General features: G+C 43.0%; 1 protein-coding gene across 13 annotated transcripts in view; it reads right to left on the minus strand.

Annotated features, from left to right (window-relative positions):
* nav3 (neuron navigator 3) overlaps positions 1 to 19,329 on the minus strand; it is a 308,358-nt gene that overhangs the window by 45,445 nt on the left and 243,584 nt on the right. For 12 of the 13 annotated variants that reach the window (XM_034578815.1, XM_034578814.1, XM_034578808.1 and 9 more), the window contains 3 exons: positions 16,151 to 16,259; positions 7,485 to 7,892; positions 5,438 to 5,557 (listed from right to left, as the gene is read on the minus strand). In XM_034578815.1, the coding sequence (XP_034434706.1) occupies positions 5,438 to 5,557; positions 7,485 to 7,892; positions 16,151 to 16,259 (637 nt within the window). The remainder of the gene's footprint in view (positions 1 to 5,437; positions 5,558 to 7,484; positions 7,893 to 16,150; positions 16,260 to 19,329) is intronic. The other variant, XM_034578813.1, reaches the window with a different exon arrangement.

Genomic DNA, 19,329 nt, shown 5'->3' on the forward strand with positions numbered 1-19,329 from the left:
TTCTCCTGCAGGAGAATATGAAAAATATTCAGATCAATTATAAATAGAAGGAGCAGCATCCAGAGTGGGAAACACAATTCAGTCAATGCCAGACAGTGAAAAAGTAAGAGAAAAAAATTCCAAACTTCCAGAAGAGCTTCCTTTGAGCTCATCTGAATAAGTGGATGCAAATTTGCATGTGTTGGTAAGGGCCACAATCTGACTGTACAGTACTTCAGAGGGAATATGTGTGTGTCTTCGAGGGCACACATCTGCATAGTCAGCTAAGTTTAGTTTGTGTGTCTGTGTGTTCCTTCTTACGCTGGAAAGACTGAAAATAGACAAATGCCTCGAAACAGAAACAGACTGACAGGCGCCAGAAGACTTCAGAAAGCTCGAAAACGGAAATATGAAGCACTGCAGTTTCAGGTGCAGCATAAGATAGGATATTTTCTTCCTAAGTGGGGCCCCTAGCAGAGATGAGCTACAGAGAAACTTATATAAGACCGACTTTGTCGCTGATGGTTAAAAACAGTCTCCTGCAAATCTCCCCGCTGCTTACGGCAGCACCGACGAGCCATGCAGCTTCCCCACGACTGTCAGTGCTCTTCAGAGTGACAGCCGGGATCCTGCTGCTCAGTAACACACACACACGTATGCAGGAATCTGCACACACACACACACACGCACGCAAGCAAGCACGCACGCACGCACGCACGCACGCACACACACAGTCTTCGAAGTCGAAGAAGCGAACTGTTTGTCAAGCATGGTCAACACAAAACAACACACATTCAAACACAAGCTTGTCTCCAATCCCCTAACGCTTCACATAACCCCCAAAAAAATGCAGAGCCAGCTGCCACAGTCCAGCCCTGAAAGAGAAGGGTGAGGGGGGGGGGGGGGGGGGGGGGGGGAGAGAAAGAGAGAGAGAGCGAGAGAGAGAAAGAGAGAGGGCAGACACCAGGATGCAAAAAGAGAAGGCCCCTGTTACTTATTCATGTGTCTGCTGAGAACGGGAGCCTGTGTCAAAACATTCTCCTCTGGTGTCTTTTCTTGACAGTAAAGCCTTGAGTATGCACTCATCTATGTTGCATGACACACAGGAGGGTATTTTTAGAAAGGGGCTTTTAGCCAAGGCTGAATTCACCATTGTTTTGAAACGGACTGCTTAAAAGAGGAATCTGAGCCTTTGTTCTGCTCTGGGGCAGATGGTCAGTTTCAGGAAATTCTATTCATAGCATAATTTAAAAAACACCTCCAAGAGCAACTTCATATTTGACGCTAAACTTATTACGGTTTCTTTCACGCTTACGTAAAAAACAGAGGCTCACGCTGATCAAGGTACTTAAATCTAAATTTTGACTTCACAGGTTCATCCTCCTCCTTCCAAACCACCTGCAGAAACATAACTTCCTGTTGTTTAAAAAAATGGAGATGAGCAATATCTAACACCACCTACAATGACATCAAGCACATATGTCATGTCAGGTTTACTGCAGCAAACATAACCCCACACTGTTTGAGCCCCAGATGGTCTCAGTCACCTGCTGGCCACGAGTCTATATCTGATGAGTCACTTAGACGCCTTTCCTCAGGGGCTCCGTTGGTTGGGGAGGAAGCTGCCGTGAGTGGCAGCCAGGGGAGTCATCATGGACGGACAAAAGCGCAGAGAATAATGAGCCCCATGGGAGCTCAGTTTATGTGCGCAGACCGACTCCCGCTTTCTGCCTCCCAGGATGTCTCTCTGCTACTGCCAGTGTGGCAGCAGTACTGGGAGTGAGGGAGGTGCACTTGTGTACGTGTGTGGCTGCATGTGTGTACCCTCCCCAATGAATGCTCAGAAATGAGAGGAGATGCAAAAGAAAGGAAGAGAAGAGGGGACATTTCGACACACTTAGTATTCTTTCCAAATTATTTGTCCCAAACTGCACCTTAAATCCAGGTACCACCCATAAGAACTTTCTCACTGTGCGTCCACTTGCCAGGGACAAAACAGGAAACTAAACCGCAAACTTTTTAGACCAAAACACCTATGAAGAGGCTTTTCTATATGCACACAGTACAGATGTTTCTATTTATGCACATTTGCTGGGTGGAATACATTTCTGTTATACTGTACAATAAATTATGTGTAATTCAAAACCTTAAATCTAACTTGTGTTTGAATGAAGAAAATACAGATTTTGGGTTTAAGAGAAAAAGATTCTTCATAAAAGTTTCTTCGATTTTCAACACACAAGGTCAAGAAGACAACAAAGACGTCCTTCTCTACAGCAAACCTGTTTCTCCAGGGGCCTTTTTCATGAAAATATTTTAGACTGGTCCACATCTATCTATAGCTCTGTTAAACATCCGTCCGAAGAGATGCGATCATTATGTCTTGAATCTGTCTATGTGTTTCCTGTGAGTGATCGGACCACCTCTGAATTTGGATTAGGTGATCAGATCTCAGGGCGCATTCAGGACACATTTGGATGCTTTCAGACCTGTACTTAGCACTGACCCCTTGTGATCGGATCTCTCGGGGTCTGATCAGAGGCTTAGATTAATGCGAGTTCGACACTTTCACCAAAAATAACGGCTGACTTATTTGAAGCCTAAGATGAGCCACAGGAGGCTTTATTTTCCCCTCGTTCAAAAGGAAGCCTAACATTCAGACCTCGACACCACCTGCCAGGTTCAGAGGCTTTTAAATATGTGTTGATCGGCTAAATATGAAAAAACTTTGGGCCATCAGGGAAAGAGAAAGTAGACATTTTGGATTTGACTCACTTGCAGGCTCAGAATAAATGTTTGGCTTATCATTCCTGAAAAATTCTACAGAGTCAGTGAACTGATTGTTTGAACTTGGGCCTTATCTGTGGGGGTTGTGTGGAAAAGTAGACGAATGCTCCTGGATAGAGAAGGAACGAATCATGGAGGGCAGATCCTGTCTCACAGAACGAGCTAAAGCCAGGCTGAGGTGTGAAGCCCAGCGAGTAATCGCTTCGGAAATGAATTCCCCCCCTGAGCTTTGTCGTATGTCAGTGGGAAGTGACAGCTCAGCGTCTGACAATCACACAAGTCAGAGGGAGGCCGGGGAGGCATCATGTGTGTTTGTTCATGTGTGTATTTGTGTGTGTAACATTTATACAGTTTTGTAAGCGGAAAGAGAGGAAGGAAAGCAGGAAGGAAACCGGGTTCCTGAGTACAAATCCTGATCCTACTGGGAGTGTGTTGCCTGCAGGCATCTTAAGGGGAAGCAGGCATCAATATTTCCTCACACCCTCTAGGGCCCAGAGCACTAACACCGACTTTAGCTGAGAAAACTGCTTTATTTTTGATTTATGTCAAGTCAAGGTGAGAGACACTTTGGGCCAAAAATATTTAAATGCTGAGATACAACACAAGCATGAGACTTGGCAAATTGAAGAGACAGTTCATAGGGTTCATATTTATTCTTAGCCAATCTTTCCCTTTGCCTGAGTGTCAAAGTCTGACAGGCAGATCAGTCTGAGACGGACGGGGGCAGGTTAATCGCCTATTCTCAACCTCCGGTCAGGCCCAATGTGTTTTGACGCTCGACCGAACACAGATATGATCGGACTGGCTTGACTGACTGTTGTGACAAACGTGCTATTGAGAGCACGTAACCCAGAAGCAGCAGGATTGTCTGCCCTGTGAAACAAGTGGCAAAGACACAGATACAAGCAAGCACATCTGCAAGTCGTACTTCACTCCATCTAAATGTGCCTTACGCAACCACATGCACATTTATCCCATTAAGCTTTTCTTGAAACTGACTGAGGCAATCTCATAGCAATCTGAAAGTCCAACCAAAATTACTGAGGAAACCAAGCTTCATTTTTTAGAGTTATTGGAATTCTGATGCATGCTGTCATCTTGGCTTAGAGTGTATTTATTTAAAGCACTATAAGAAAAGCTAAGTAATTGTTGAGAGCCATATCTGATTGCGTTTCAGGCTTCCCACTCCTCTTAACACTGCGACTCATTAAAATCTTGGCAGAAGTTGAAGTTGCGACACTGGGAAATGTCACCGCATCAGTTGGTTCCCAGAGGCCTTTCTGAAGGCCTGCCATCACAATCTCCGCTTGACAGCATCAAATCAATATCGCGTCTTAGATGTCCCTGCAGTAGTGAAGTGGCCTGACTATCACCTCTGGAGGACATCAACTTATTTAGGACTTTCTGCTTGAGGCTTTGCTTCTCTTACTCGATGTGATGATGAGCAAATAAGACCGTGTGTTTGCACCATGTCATCTGTCGCTGCCCAAAAGCTTTCACCTTTTTTCCCCCCTTCTGTCTTATCTAACCTGTAGTAAGCCTGTATATACAAGTCTATATTTTCTATGTATCAATTTCTTCTCCAACACTATCTTCCTACCGATTCTAGAAATCTCTGTCTGTGGAACGCATATCTCCAAAACAATTAATCTTATTGACTTCACACTAGGTATGTGTGTTGTGTATGGCCCAAGGAAGCGCAGTGTTGAATTTAGTGTGGTTGGTGAACAGCTAATTGTTCAGTAGGGGTGGCACAGCTTCAGGGTTCTGGGGGCTGAGTCCTGCAGCTTGTCTTTACTTGCTACAGCTAAATTACTGCAGGTCACTTTTACAGTTTCAGAAGGAAAGCTGCAACCAGCATTACGTCAGACCAAGCAAACAGTCCGTTCCAAGCAGGCAGGTTTAGAACGGGCACTGACCTAGTATCAATAAAGTTAGACACTCAGGTATTAACTCCTCCTCACTTTATGATAACTTTTGTATAATGTCAGTGCTTTAAAACCACTTGTGATATAGATATTCATACAATCCTCTATGTGCAGGTGCAAATTAGCGCTGTAAACGAAACAAAACCACACAGCGTTCATCTAGTTCATTTAAAAAAAAAAAAAACATATGTTTAAATCTAGATAACTCTTTGTACCAGTTTGTTCTAATTACTTCTGCCCGTTTGCATGCTAAGTTGCTGGTTAGGTAGCTGTCACAGAGATGAATGCTTCAGCGGGCTTTACATCATTTCTATGCAATTGGCTCTCAGAGGATGCGCCTGCAGTTTCTGCTTGTTCTGTTTTCAACCCTTCTGCCATTCTCGGCGCTGCTTTTCTCAGGCACACGCATCACTGGCCGCAAAAGAACAGTCGGGTGGATTTACCCTTGCAACGCACACCTGGCTGTAGCTAAAAGTGATTGGCAACCGGCGAAGTTACTGAGGCTTGTACTGTTGAAGCCATCGCAGGCTTCTCCAGAGAGGAACATCAGCTAAACGCCAAAAGGGAAAACTGAAATGCAAAAACGCAGACAGCGTATGCAAATTGGGATATTCAACAACGCGCTTTCATCCATTCAACGTGTCCTTGGAAAACCTAAATAGACATGGGTGCGGTCCAAACGCGCATCAAACACACGTCAGCAGAGCGAGCAGCGCCGCATGATTGACAGACTCCAGCCTTACCTGTCTATGTCTCCCTGCATCTCTTTGCTTCCTCTCTGGGATATTTCTCGCGAAGAAGCCACGTCTGAGCCTCGGCCTGTGCTCCTTGCATACAGATGGAGGCCGCCGTCTGTGAGGTATCTGTGAGAGGAGAACCAATTAGAGGAAGTCGATGTCTGAGCTTAGTTTGACACCAAAAGTTTACTTATTCGATTTTTTCTTTTTTCTTTTTTTATAATGAAAAGCAACAAATTAATTTAGCTAAACAAGAGACGTGATAGAGCCTCGTTTGATCAATGGACAATCTGACTAATGAATTCTGTTTAGAAATATATAACAAATGGGTGCATGATTAAGTGAATTTGTGTATCTTCGGATGTGTACATGGCAGTGAGCAAGTGGTGGGATTAGAGGCGACTGCCAGACAGCTATCAGACACGGCTGATAGGACACGGGGATCATTAGTGTTGAGCTAATTAAGCTAATAATTCAGCTAATCACCTTTCCCTCCTGATGTGTTGCTACATCTTCTCTTCTGACACATCTTTAACCCTATAGATGCTGAGCTCCATTACTCCTCGCCTAACTGCCACTTGCATCATCCCCCATTACTCCTTTTGGGAAATCTTGAGTGCACGGATGCCAAGTGTGTGTGTGTGCGGAAGATGAACTGCTTTTTTCAGCACACCCACCACTTGCTCATGGCATTTATTGCTATCGAGAGAATGAAGGTCAGATGCCCGCACTTGTGTTGTCACGACGTTTTGTGGAAGACACTGATTTATCTTCCCTCATTCATGTAATCTATTACTTGAACCTTTCTTCTCCAGGCATGACAAGCCAATGATAGCCTTGGTGGATGTCAGCAGGCTATTTGTATTGATGCACAGAGAAAAAAAATTGCTGAGACCTTGGCAACTGTGTGAATACGCAGCTAACGGTGAACAGAAATGTGTCACTTATATTCATGATGCTTCAAAAGACAAATGGTGTTTTAAAGGTGGCGTTTTAAGAAGTATGAGAAGGCCAATCTATTGTGTATTAAAGCTGACGTCTTCTGCTTTAGACATCAAAGCAAAGTTGCTGAGTTAATACCCATTCATGCAGTGGCCTTGAGAAATTTCATCAGCATGAGCAGGTTGTAAAATGTACCGCAAGTACATATTTCAAGTATACAAAGGCAGAGAAACACATTTATTGCCACGGTGTTGCATGTACAAGTCACAACTTCAAATCCAATGCTGTTTCACACCATAGCAACAAGCGCGAGTAACGTCAGGTGTTAAATGGTTCATGGTTATAGTATCAAACAAATGCCTTCGCACCAATACTCAAAACACTACTTTAGAATATGCTGTCACTCAAATGGATGCATTTGATTGTAAGAAATAGTTAGCCCTTTTGGACAATTTTTTTATTAGCTTTTTTTGCCAAGAGTATGAGAAGATCAATAACAAGGCTCTCGTGTCTGTAGCTACCAGTCACTTAGCTTAGCTCACCGTAATGGTGGAAAACTCATCTGTTAAATATATATGAAAACTAAAAACTAAAAAAGTTAGATTTTTTGGGCTGAGAGCAGTTACTCCCTGAAGCGTTGTCATCAGGCTGCTGTGCAAACACAGGTACCTCGGCTTTACCTTTTGAGAAAGCCAGGCCAGCTGTTTCCCCTATTTTTCATTTGTCATAAGCTCAGCTAAGCAAACTGTCTACTGACTGTAGATATCTTTAAATCTAATTCTCAGCAAAATAGCAAGTATGTTTATTTCCCAAAATGCTTATTTATTGATATAAGGTTAATAGTAAATCATCTAGTATGTTTTAATACTTGATATTCATTATTTTGTTGTACTAAAAGTTTGTTTACATCAGTTAACATTGTAAAGCTGCCTATATTTTCAGTTATGAACAGCTAAGGAAAGCTGATTTCTGATCTATGAATTAAGTTATATGTGACTATACCTGTAATTTACTTATGGTAGGCCTATCAATAAGCTTTGTTAGTAGCACCATTAAAGCAGAAACTTGGAATTAGTCAGTGTGTCAATGGAGGCTAACATGCTTATCCTACCCGCTGGTGATCTCATCCATCCGGCCGTTCTTCCCTAGGATGTCCCCATCACTCATGTACCCTGCCACCTCCATCTGCTTCCCTCTCTCCAGCCCTCCTTCTCCCTTCTCCCCCTGCTCAGCCCCCCTCGACCCTGCCGCTGCTGCTCGCCTCAGGGGGGCACTGTACACAAACCTGGTGGCGTCCGTGTGCCCACTGTAGCGCCCTGTGGTGGTGCCAGCCCCTGTCGAGCTCGCCCTGGGCGCAGCATAGCTGCTGGGCATTGAGGGGGCATCGCCTGCCTGGAGACGAGGGGTCTGGGTTTGACCCAGTCGCCAGGCCATGGGGGAGGAGCGTGTAGTGAGGGCTGGGAGACTTCGCCCATTGACCTCAGTGGTTACCGTGGTGTCGAAGGTTGTTTCTAGTGTACTGTGGAGAGAGAGTGGTAGAAAGACAGAATAATGGAATTATATACACAATATTTTGTATTTCTTCTCATCATTCTATCATTTATCATCAGCAGGGTGTTTTCTGACAATTGCTAACCACTCTTAAAGGCTCCGTGAAGAAGCCCTTTAGTAAAGTGGCTCCAATAGACCAGAAGCACAAGTCTGAAGCCATCACTGATGCCATCGTATCAAGTGCACTCCTGTGTGAAGGGCAAGTCATTCAGGTGAAAAGCTCACGCATATTTTCTGAGGAGAGCTGCCACTACCTTCAAATCACATGCTCGTTCTTCTAACATTACTTTGTGTGTCTCTGTGTGTGTCAGTGTCTTTGTGTGTGTGTGTGTGTGTGTGTGTGTGTGTGTGTGTGTGTGTGTGTGTGTGTGTGAGTGACCTTCCTACAATGCTCTTCCTTTCAGCGTGTTAAGTTGAAAGGGGAGTAGAAAGTGAAAAGCCCCCATGAGAACATATGTCAGACCATCATGGTACAGTACATCACAAACAGAGAGGAGAAGAGAGGAAGTTGTTTTCATACAACTCACAAGTGCATTTTACACAAACTTTTCAAATGTCACAGGAAATAAAATCTGAATGAGGCGCATTTTCCTCCTGCATATCAGGAAGTAAATGAGTTACTGTCCTGGTCAGCGTTTTAAAAAACATGTAGACAAGTGATTTTTCTTTCCAGGTTTGCAGTATATGACAAAAACTATACAATAACACAAAAAATGGCCACACAACAGCAATAGCTATTAGATTATATCACATCAGTGCCAGGATTGACTACATACATTCATTTTTGTGACCATTCATTAGTCTTTAAAACAAATTAAAGCTTTGAATCTTTCTCGATCTGCGTCACACAATAGCTAAAAATGCATGTGGGGAGAGATAAGACGCGGGATAGTGGGTGCACTCTGAGAACAAATACAATATTGGCAAAGAAAGCAGCCAAGACAAGCAATGAAACCTGAGGGAGGGAGACAAAGAGGACTGACTCACTATCCTGACTATTCTTCATTAGCCCTGCAACAGCCAAATCCAGTCGTTTTTTTTTTTCCTCTAGAGAAAAATCTGAAAATGTCAACTGCAGCTTTTGAAACACATGACAAAAAAAGATCCCGGACAGTTTTTTTTTTTTTTTGCAAGAACGAAGCGAAATCCAAACGATGGGATCGGTTCCTAAGTGCTGCAGACCAGTCACCCGCCAAGCCTCTGCAACTTAATACATCACGGCAGCCGTGGTACCTAACTGGAGCTCTCTCTGCTGGGAAGAAGGGTGCACTGCAGTCACATGATGAGAGACAGAGAGAGCAGACCTGATATAAAACCAGACTCTGGATTTTTCCCTGAGTATAAGCTTCGGATTTGCAGCCTAGTCACAAATATCCCTGTGTAAACAAAATAATGGTGTGTTGCATTACATATATTATATATCACCATGGAAACAGGACCATCACATATAGCGGAAGTGTAAATAGGATTATGGCTTCAGATGTGCCTGGTGGTACAGATTCTGAACACTTTTCACAATATAAGGATATGATGTTTGTATGGTACACTAAACTGTTGTATTATCAGCATATTCATTTTAATTTTATACACACTTTGTGTCAGCACTCACCTGCACAACTGCTGTTTACATTTGAAGGATTCTGCTTGGTTTAAAAAATACATGAAACCATACAGGTTTTAAAGTGAGTGTCGCAGATGATGCAGCTGAACCAGAGGACAGCAGCTGGATATGTGGGATGAGACGTCTCTCTATGTGTGGATGCCTGCCTACACTGGCCTTCCTCCATGAGGTGACAAAAGCACATGACATCTGAAAGCCGTGTCTCACACATAAAACTGAGAGAGGTGTGAGAGTGGGCATGGGCGTGTGTGTGTGTGTGCGTGTGCGTGTGCGCATGTGAAAAAGGACAGAAGACCTCACTCACTGTAATGCCAAGTGCCAACATGAGAGGGTCAGTAATGGCAGCCATATTCACACCACATCTCTATCAACACCTCCTCAAATCAACACACACTTACAGACACACACAGACACACATACAGAAACCCAATGACACACGCGATGCCATGCTAGAATGCAGCGAAGCCAAATGAAACCGCTTATCTGACGAGCGATCGCAGGCAAATATGGAAATGCAGAAATCAATTTGCAACGGTATAGAAATCAAAATCATTTAACCATTCGTACACAATGTAGTTTGCTAAATCAGCTTATCTTTATCTCCAGGCGGCAGCAGAGAGAGAGAGAAATGAGACAGATAAACTGAGGGAGAATTTGTGTCTGTGTGTGTTGGTGTCACGTTTAGTGTGTGCAAAAAAGCAAGGATATGGCAGAGCTGCAAGTTGAGGAGAGGTACTGGTGAGAAAGGCGCACACCTGCCACACATGAACAGGCACATCCAATTAAAAAGATAACACAACTCTCAATAAAATAATTGGGTATCTTCAACATATTACACAACAAATACACTATTATAAGAGAGAAATCCTATAATACCATAAATCATTGGTAATCTATATTACTGTTTCTCAAAATGAAGACCACATTTCCCATAAACGCTGCTGCTTTGAGGAGACTATCTGGTGTAAAGCAGAATCAAACCCAAAATAAGTCCTAACAGAGGGAGACTATTTCGTGTTAAGCCAAGAGCTCAGCAGGAGAAGAATCCACGTTGACAGCAGGGAGTTGCTTATTGCTGAGCACTGCTCGATATAAATACACAGGAACTTTCTCTTGCAGCTGCTAATGAGGCCTGAGAGTTGAACATGCGTTTCTTGTGGAGGTTAGTTCAATGATCTTGTTAAGACCCGACTCTGCCGCGTGACTTCAGAAGCCAGCTCCGCAAATGTCATGTACAGTGTATTAGCCACAGTGTTCACAAAAGCAGTTAATTAATTTTTTTTTGGAGCTACATAGTTATAGGGAAATTTATACAGTCAGTGGCCACAGATCAGAGTTTTATCACAGCGCTATAAAGGCAAAAAGTGCCCAAGTCACCCCCAGCCCTCTATGGAGCTGGTAGGAACTCGAGTGCATTCTTTACAATAACCTGAGAGTTTATAAGAAGCCATAAGACCTCAGCAGTGTCCACAATCACTCATACAATGCAGCCAGGCAGACAGATATTAAAAGAAAGAGGAAGAGGCATCCAGACCAACTGCTCACCACCATCACAGCACCCTATTCTCAATCTGGACCCCGAGACAGGTCCTGCTGCATCCCTAGCACATCTTCCATCATACAAGAGAACCAGTCAGGTATGTTTAGAGCTTTCATGAAGTACTACTCCCCAACCAGGGACTGTTTTATTTAAAAAAATTAGCCAAAGCTTTATTTAGACCCTGGTTCCTGTTGTGGAAATGCAAAGAGTTCCTGCAGGGTCTTCGTGGCAAAGAAGAAACAGGGCTACAGACTGAAGAATCTTGTGAAGAAGTGCCTCATATTAGCTTCCTGTGGCTGCATCATGTAGGTTCTGTCACAAGTGCATTGACAGGGATTGGAAAGTTTTTATGGGTTCGGCCCATCATTACTGTTGAGAACTTGTTGTTTTGGACCTCTACTATGTTTATGCAATCATTGCAAATCTCTTGATATTGAAGTATCAGCTAAATGTACAAAAGAAAAAAAATAATTGTATGTGCACCCAAACAGGACAAATGGCTATCTCCTAAATTCCAATCCAATGAATAATTTATCAGACACTGTTGTGTCTGTGCTCCCAATGTAAACACAAAAATAAACAAATACAACCGGGTGAAGCAATTATGTTTAAAATGTCACCCGGCAGTTGCTGAATCCCCTGGGACTAGACATGGATCTGTCTGGGCCGCGTAGACAGGGAGCCGGGAGCAGGGGGAGATTTCCCTTTTCTGTTTTGCTGTGCTGGGTTTGACCTTGAAGATCATAGCATTTCTCCACATGTGGACCTGCTTCCTTTCCCTTCCTATGCCAATCAGTATGATTTTTCATGACTAGGATGGAAAGAAAACAGTGGAGGGAAATTAAACAAGCTTTTCTATTCAGTACAGACTGTCTGTGGAGGACCCTACACATCTGTATCTCTGATGAACATGGTGGAAGTGAAATGAGTTGCCACGATGGCTGCTGTGTCAAAGTGGCAAGGTCAGGCAGGGCCTCTGAAACTCTAGCTTAACCACAGATATTATTGGAACAGGGGCTTTTTGGACTCGGTCAATAATGTCAGGTAACATTAGCTGCCATTAGCTTCCAGGCAAGACACACTTTACTGGGGACTGGATTTTCACTCGGTCTTAATCTGAACCGATGCAAGAATGTTTGGGCTCTCTATGGAGCAGTTTATAAGAACACAAATCATGACAACTATATTGTAATCAACAAATTTGCAATATTTTCAAAACTGTTTATCTAAAGGCACCAAACATGTAAAAACCTACAATATTTCATGGGATATCTACATTTAATTAAAAATATTTAGAAGTTGGTGTTCAGGGTTTTATTTGCTTTACGGACAGATGGTGTTTTTTTTGTGCCGCAGCGCAATTATAAGACAGATGCACAAAACACCTGTCTTTACTGTAACATCCCTGATTTGAGGCTTCCTGTTGCCCATCTTCAATATCAATTACAGATAAAAAACACAACAATGCCAACCATCTATCGAATAATTTCAGAAATCACTGTCTCAGAGGTGATATGTACAATATTAATACATTTATATATTTTGATTAGACACCTCAACACCAAGTTGTAAAGGCCATGCTACAAACGGGGGATCCCACAGAAGGTGTAGAGAGAGACAGACAGAATGATGAATATGAAAGTCATGTCTGCTCGAGCATAACAGTGATTAATTACTTAAGGTGCTTCAAAGCTTCATGGTGATTACAGCCATTTCTTATTCAGGGGAGAGATTAGGACGGACTGGCCAGGCTTTGGTCATGGACAGAATTGGCATGCATACTCAGAAGCTTTTGTCACATTCAGAATATAAACACGTAGAGAGTGGGGACAGACGGTGGCTCACACTCAGGAGCCGACTTCTCTTTTCTTCCATGTAATGTAATGGTAGAAAACGATGCAGTAATCCAGACATTATTGCACTGATGCTTCCATCTTAGTGCTTATTGCGTCTCCAAATCACACACAGGCACCGTGTATGATGCTTGTGCCGGGGTTCGTTGCATTTTGTCTGATGCATGTGAATGAGAATTGCGTCCTCAGACCAATCAAACACCTCACATCCCACCTCCGTGTGGCTCCCATTAGATTCAATTTATTGGTAAGACAATAGCACTGTATTGATCGTGCTTGGCTCCGACTCCTCTGTGGAAAAAAAGAATTAGAAAACAAACACACGCGCGCGCACAGACACACACACAGATACCATCTGTCATGGCTGTCGGCAGCCTGGCCACCATCTTCCTCTGCACATGGGGCAAAACACACAAAAATAATAGACTGAGGAGGGAAGGAGAGGGATGAGCAGGGAACCATTTCCCGCGGAGCTGACATAAACCAATGGTTATCATTTTGGTCTTCGCCTGAGTCTCTGCACCGTGCGTTATGAGTCTCCGTGTTGCCCATGGCTCACAAATGGGACAGTCTTTTAAGGTGCTGGTTGTCCATCAACTCCTGAATGTCATTACATGTGTGCCAGCTGCTGAGGAGGGTGATGCCTGTTTTTAATTAAATCCAGGGTAGGTGGAGGAGAAGATGGTAATAGAGGGTGAATCATTAATACTGGGAGAAATGCTGTAGCTCCCTGTTGGATCAGTGTGATAAACTGTGTAGGGTGAGTCACAGATTTTAAAATCTTTAAAAATCATATATTTGGAGGACAATAGATGCACAAGAAGACTGACTTGGATAATTTTTGCTGCCACACAACTGTGAGCGCTTTTCTTCTCCTGCCTTCTCTTTGGTTATTTTCAGTGTCAGTCGTGACATGTGTGGGTCGTCTTCTGAAGTTTGTCTTTTGTTAGCAACGACATGTTTCTGAAGTAGAACATGTCTCTGTTTTAGACTCACCACGACATGTGTTAAAACACCGGTTGAAAGAAGGTCTGAATAGACTGCAGCGCTTCATAGTAACTGTTGCTATAGTTAGCAATACACGTGTTATCTGCTTTATCTATTCTGTAAAATAAATAACTAAAGTTTTCACATCAGCGAATCAGCCAACATAATTTCAGATACCAATATGTGAAAGGCTCGTATACGTTGTTATTGGCCAACCTACAAATCAGTCGGGCTCTAATACATATTTGATTGTTCTTGCTGAGGGTCAAAGGGTCTTTCCTTTTATGTCGCTGCTAAACCAATATATCATATTCATATCTACACAGATTACATTAATAATGTAACAGGGGTAATTACCACCTGTTCAAAAGGCCTTTGGCCTCAGTTAACGCTGCCGTTAGTGCTCAATTTATTTCTGTTCTTTTTTGTGTGGATTCTTTTCTTTTCCTTTTTCTTTTTGTCCCTAGTGACACATGTACAGCGACCTTGGGTCTCTTGAATGGCGCAATAAATAATAAAATTATATTTATTTTATATTAAATAAAACACATTAAAGTTATTATTATTATTATTATTATTGACAAACCTAAAGAGAATTATAACGCTGTAGCTGTTTGAATGTGTGCATAAATAGGTGAATACGACTTGTACTGTTAAGCGCTTTGAATGGTTGAAAAAAAAAAATTTGATGTGAAATGTCCTACGTCACACAGAACTGTCAGTTAGCTGTAATAGCTTAAACTGTGGGTTTTATGAAATCACCACTGACAGCCAGCTCCGTTTTCTTTGCATTTGACTGATCTATCAAACAGTTTATAATTGAAAGTGCACGAAGCCATGCAGAAAGCCAGGTGGGGGGTCGAAGCTTTGAAGCCGACTGCTACTGCAGAATGTTGCGGTACAGGTCAGACTGAACTCACTAAATATTAATCTCACACCGATATTAAATAATTAAGAAAAAACACATGAGGAGGAGAGCACCGTAAATGAGGCTATTTGACTGTTGTCTTAATTAAATGTAGAAGGTTAAAATCAGCTGCATAGAAAATTCAATGTGGAAGCAGATAACGTAAATAATGTGATGCGTTTTAGATTTGAAGGCATCAGTTTTGCTACAGTTACACCTGAGTTTTGGAAACAAGGACACAGACGCCCAAGTTTGCATCATTATTGCATCTTATCAGTGATGACATTCAGTATCTTCCCTGATTTGTCATACTCCTGTCACCTGACCTTTTTCCATCATCAACATGGATAATGAATTACAAGTGATGCTGACCTTGTTTTCTTTTCCAGCAGCTGTTGTACACATGCCTACATGCTCAGGAGACAAGCTATAATAGTGATTTCTGACACTTCCCATGAACAAGCTCATGCCCAGTGTTCACTATGTGGTCATGTGGTATGTGTTTTCATTCATGCAAGAATGGAATGAAATTATTTCTGATACAGAGCTAAAATGCCCATCTGGACAGAGGTCATTTTCATTTTAAACTCATATATATATATACACATATTAGTGTGGATCGTAGCCTGACTGTAAGAACAAGGAAGCTCTGGCTCGAGGCTATGCAGGAGTAAACTGCTTGGTTGACTTTATTTGCATATGCTCTATAGCTGCAGCCTTGACAGCGCTGTGAGGTTATGACAGAAGGGTTAATGGATCGAATCCTCTTTGAGAACATGTGCAATGTTTTGTGTGACTTGGAAATAAGCATTTGTTTGTAGTAGTCATTATAGCTGCTTGAAGACCTGCACTGAACTCCGTATAATCTCCTGATATTATCTAAAGGGGCTGTATGAAGATGTTCGTAACATGCAACAGACACAAAACAAGAAGAAATAAAAATAATATAAATATCTCAGGATGAAAAAAAGTTTTCATACATGTAGAAGGCACGGACGGAGATTTCAAATTGGAAAGATAATGAGATTAAAGAGCTTTTGGCCACAAGGGCTTACACCAGTGTTGATGTGCTGTAAAAAAACAACAACTGTGATCTCCGCAGCGGAGTTTATACATTGGATATACTGCATGCTGCGCCAACCCTCATATGAACTGAGATGTTTGTGTTGTTGTCTGACCAGGGAATCTCCTGCTGAGTTGTTGAATATGTGAAAGGGAAAGTTTGGAGAAAGACAGTACAAGGAGATGTGTGGACATTCTTCATGTCTGAAAAAACGGTTTATGAGAAAGCAAATGGCAGCACCATCTGTGAACCTACCTGTGGCTAATCTGTGTCCCCCGTAGACTGGACATGGTTTCTTCCAGGTTCTGCCGCAGGTCTGCAATGTTCTTCACCGTCCTCATGCGTCTTGTCTCAGGGTCCTCTCCTGGAGACACATAATTCATATGATGTACTTAGACGTTTGGAGCTGCATACACACAAAGCACTTACCCGTTCTTCGCGAAAGCTACACATGCACAAACACGCAAATGTAGAAGTGATGGGGACATCTGACATACAGAGTTTCATGGGATGTCACTGGACGTCTCAGTAGGGAGAACAGAACAATGACCGATCACGATGACAGCCAGCATGGGTGCACATCCCTAAACCTAATTTAGAAGCAATACAATAAATCATCTTGTCAGGCTGCACAACTTGCAGTTCTTTTATTCTGAAAACTGGATATTATTTGACACAGTATTGACATTTCTCCTTCAGGGCCGATGCAGAAATGTCGTGCCATGACACCACGCACTCTATCGGTTTGCTCGGAACACAGTTGTGCCTTCAAAGGCAAACTCATGTCAGAGCTCCTGTGTTTCTCTGTCAGCTTCGACGGAAATCGCTGCCACTCCTGTCCACCATCGTCTGTCTCACCCCGCAGCAGCACACAGCTATGAAAGCACTTCATATGTTTTATGTTCCTCCCAGTGCCCCGTTTGAAGTCATGAGGACTTGTTTTTCGGAGACATTAGGACTGCTCTGAAGGAGTGCTGCTAATAAGCACAGGGTGGGCAACATTTCACCACTGTGAGCTGTGGGCACACAACAAAGTATCTGCCTCTCTGCTCCAATTAAGCCTCTCTGTTGGCTCGCCGAGCTCGCATACGGGGGAACGGGTAATTAAAAAGTGGAACGAGACACGGACTGGATGCAGGTCACACTCCTTTCCAGTTTCAAGGTGCTCTCGGTGGAAAACTGTCTCCACTGCGGAGATGAACGATGTTGTACGATACATTGTGATGGTGCGATGAGCGCGAGAAGCTGTGTTCTGTCCCCCGTGCGCTGATTCCAGTGCTCGGAGCAGAAATACTATGGTGATTACAGTGACTGGGGCAAACGGGGGAGCAGTGGCAGGTTGGAGGTTTAAAAAGGCCCCGAGCGACTCCTGTGGCACAGCTCAGTGCCAGGAGAGGAATAATGGTTCAGGTGTTTATATGCAGGAATAGGAAGCGGGTTGAAATGGGAGACAAGCAGAGAAGCTTAGGCAGTTTCCCTGGATAACTACAGCATAAATATGTCTGAAAAATCCACTTTCAGAGTTGAACATGGAGTGTTTTGGATCCATTTTCTAGCAAAAGAAACCAGTACATACTTTGTTTTTATTTGAACAAATACCGACAGTTTGCAGGAAGCGGCTCTACTTTCTCTCTGAGGCATTTCTACAGTTCCTGTTTTTCACCCCACTATAAAAACACGATCTGATTCGAACAGACTGCCATGACGCTTGTAGTATGTAGCTGACTCTAGTCTTCTTGTTTTGCTGTATGCTGTGTGACAATGCATTTTGTTAGAGTCTCTTGGTTTACCAGGTACAGCAATGTGCTGAAAACTGCCATAAGTATCACTGACATTGAATTTATATCCTTTTTGAAAGTGAATTAATCCGACTTTTAATGGACATGGGTGTCCTTTAACCCTTTATAATTCACTATGCTTATAATTATATATATATTCAATGTGCCCTAGCTGCTGTGGTCATTTTGCTTTTGTAGAGAGACCTTGTTAAATATGAGTTAAATTGAATGAGTCAAAAAGCACAGGCACAAATTAACCACAAGATCATTCACTACACAACTGAGAGAGGTCTGGGATCGTTGGATTTTTAAAACACGTTTAAACTCCAATGACTAAGCTGTAAAAACGCACATCAAAGTCCAAACTGTTACAAAGAGGACGATATTCCAGGTTTTTACCCTGCCACTGAATGTTGGGCTCAGTATGCGATTACACTGTCTCAGTCAATTTGTCTGTAGACCTCAGGACTTACAAAAATCTGAAAAATACAATATTGGTGTTTGAAGAATCTTGCTCAAAATTAAGTCAAGACCTGACCTCAATTATCCTGGAGCACAGTGTCATGGCCGCGCAGGGAACCGAGCATTCTGGCATAATTGAGGTCATTCTTTGTCTGTGCAGAGCAAACACACTGGAGGTTGTGTGAGGCTGAGGTGGTGACACGTGCTGTTAGCTTCTCACACCGTATCAGAAGTCCACTTTATAGGCACTAATTAGAAATCGATGATGTTTCACTCACTAGACCAAGGCTGACATGCAATCATGGTGACAAACATGCATTCACAGCCAAATGCGGAGAAACGTCTGTGCCCCTGAAGGGTCAGGACAGAACTTGTGAAACAGTCATGAGGCACAAAAACTCCCCTTTGAAGCCAGGAATGATTCGCTATCGACACCTTTTCTCGCGGTTCCTTAGTGAAGGGAGATGCAGCTCATGAATTTAATGAAAACCAGATTTCTGGACCCAAGAACTCATAGCTCCAGTTATTGTATTTACTCTTTTTCTGTTCTTCTTCCTTTTTCTAGTGTCTTCTCTGCTCCGCTCCTTCCCTCCGCAGGGCCCCTTCAAGGAAGATCCAATTACAATCCCATTATCAAGTGCCACGAGGAGGACCTGGCTTCAGTCATGGATGTGGATCTGGTCTCCATCGTGAGTGGACACTTCATGTGATGTTGAGAGACAGCCTAAAGCGCGTTTGTTCATGATTCTCTTGTGTGTGAATATGTGAGCAATCCACTGCTGTGGAGCAGAGGTCCCCCCTGCACTGTAGAATAACTGGGCTGAATTTGCACCTCACGGGCAAACCCACGTTACACACAAACACATTCACACAGTTGGATTCTTTGCTTTAGAAATCTACTATTCATTCGGAAAAAACATTACCTTTAAGTAATTTAGCAGCTCATCCCCCTTAAAGAGAATCCCCTGCCCCTCACATCCTAATGTAGTGGCTTGTTAAACACATGTGTGCTTAGCTGCTGTTTCTACCAACATTACAGAGAGGTGAAGAGTCACGCAGCATTCATTAGGATTCAAGCTGCTCTCCAGCTCTTGGCCCTGTGAGGACGTGAAGCAGCCAAACAGGCCAGTGTGGGGGTTTGAAAAGGGCACGGGAGAAGATAAGTCACAAACACCAACACAGAAACACACACAC

The sequence above is a fragment of the Hippoglossus hippoglossus genome, chromosome 23 (assembly GCF_009819705.1).
Source record: "Hippoglossus hippoglossus isolate fHipHip1 chromosome 23, fHipHip1.pri, whole genome shotgun sequence".
Lineage (NCBI taxonomy): Eukaryota > Metazoa > Chordata > Actinopteri > Pleuronectiformes > Pleuronectidae > Hippoglossus > Hippoglossus hippoglossus.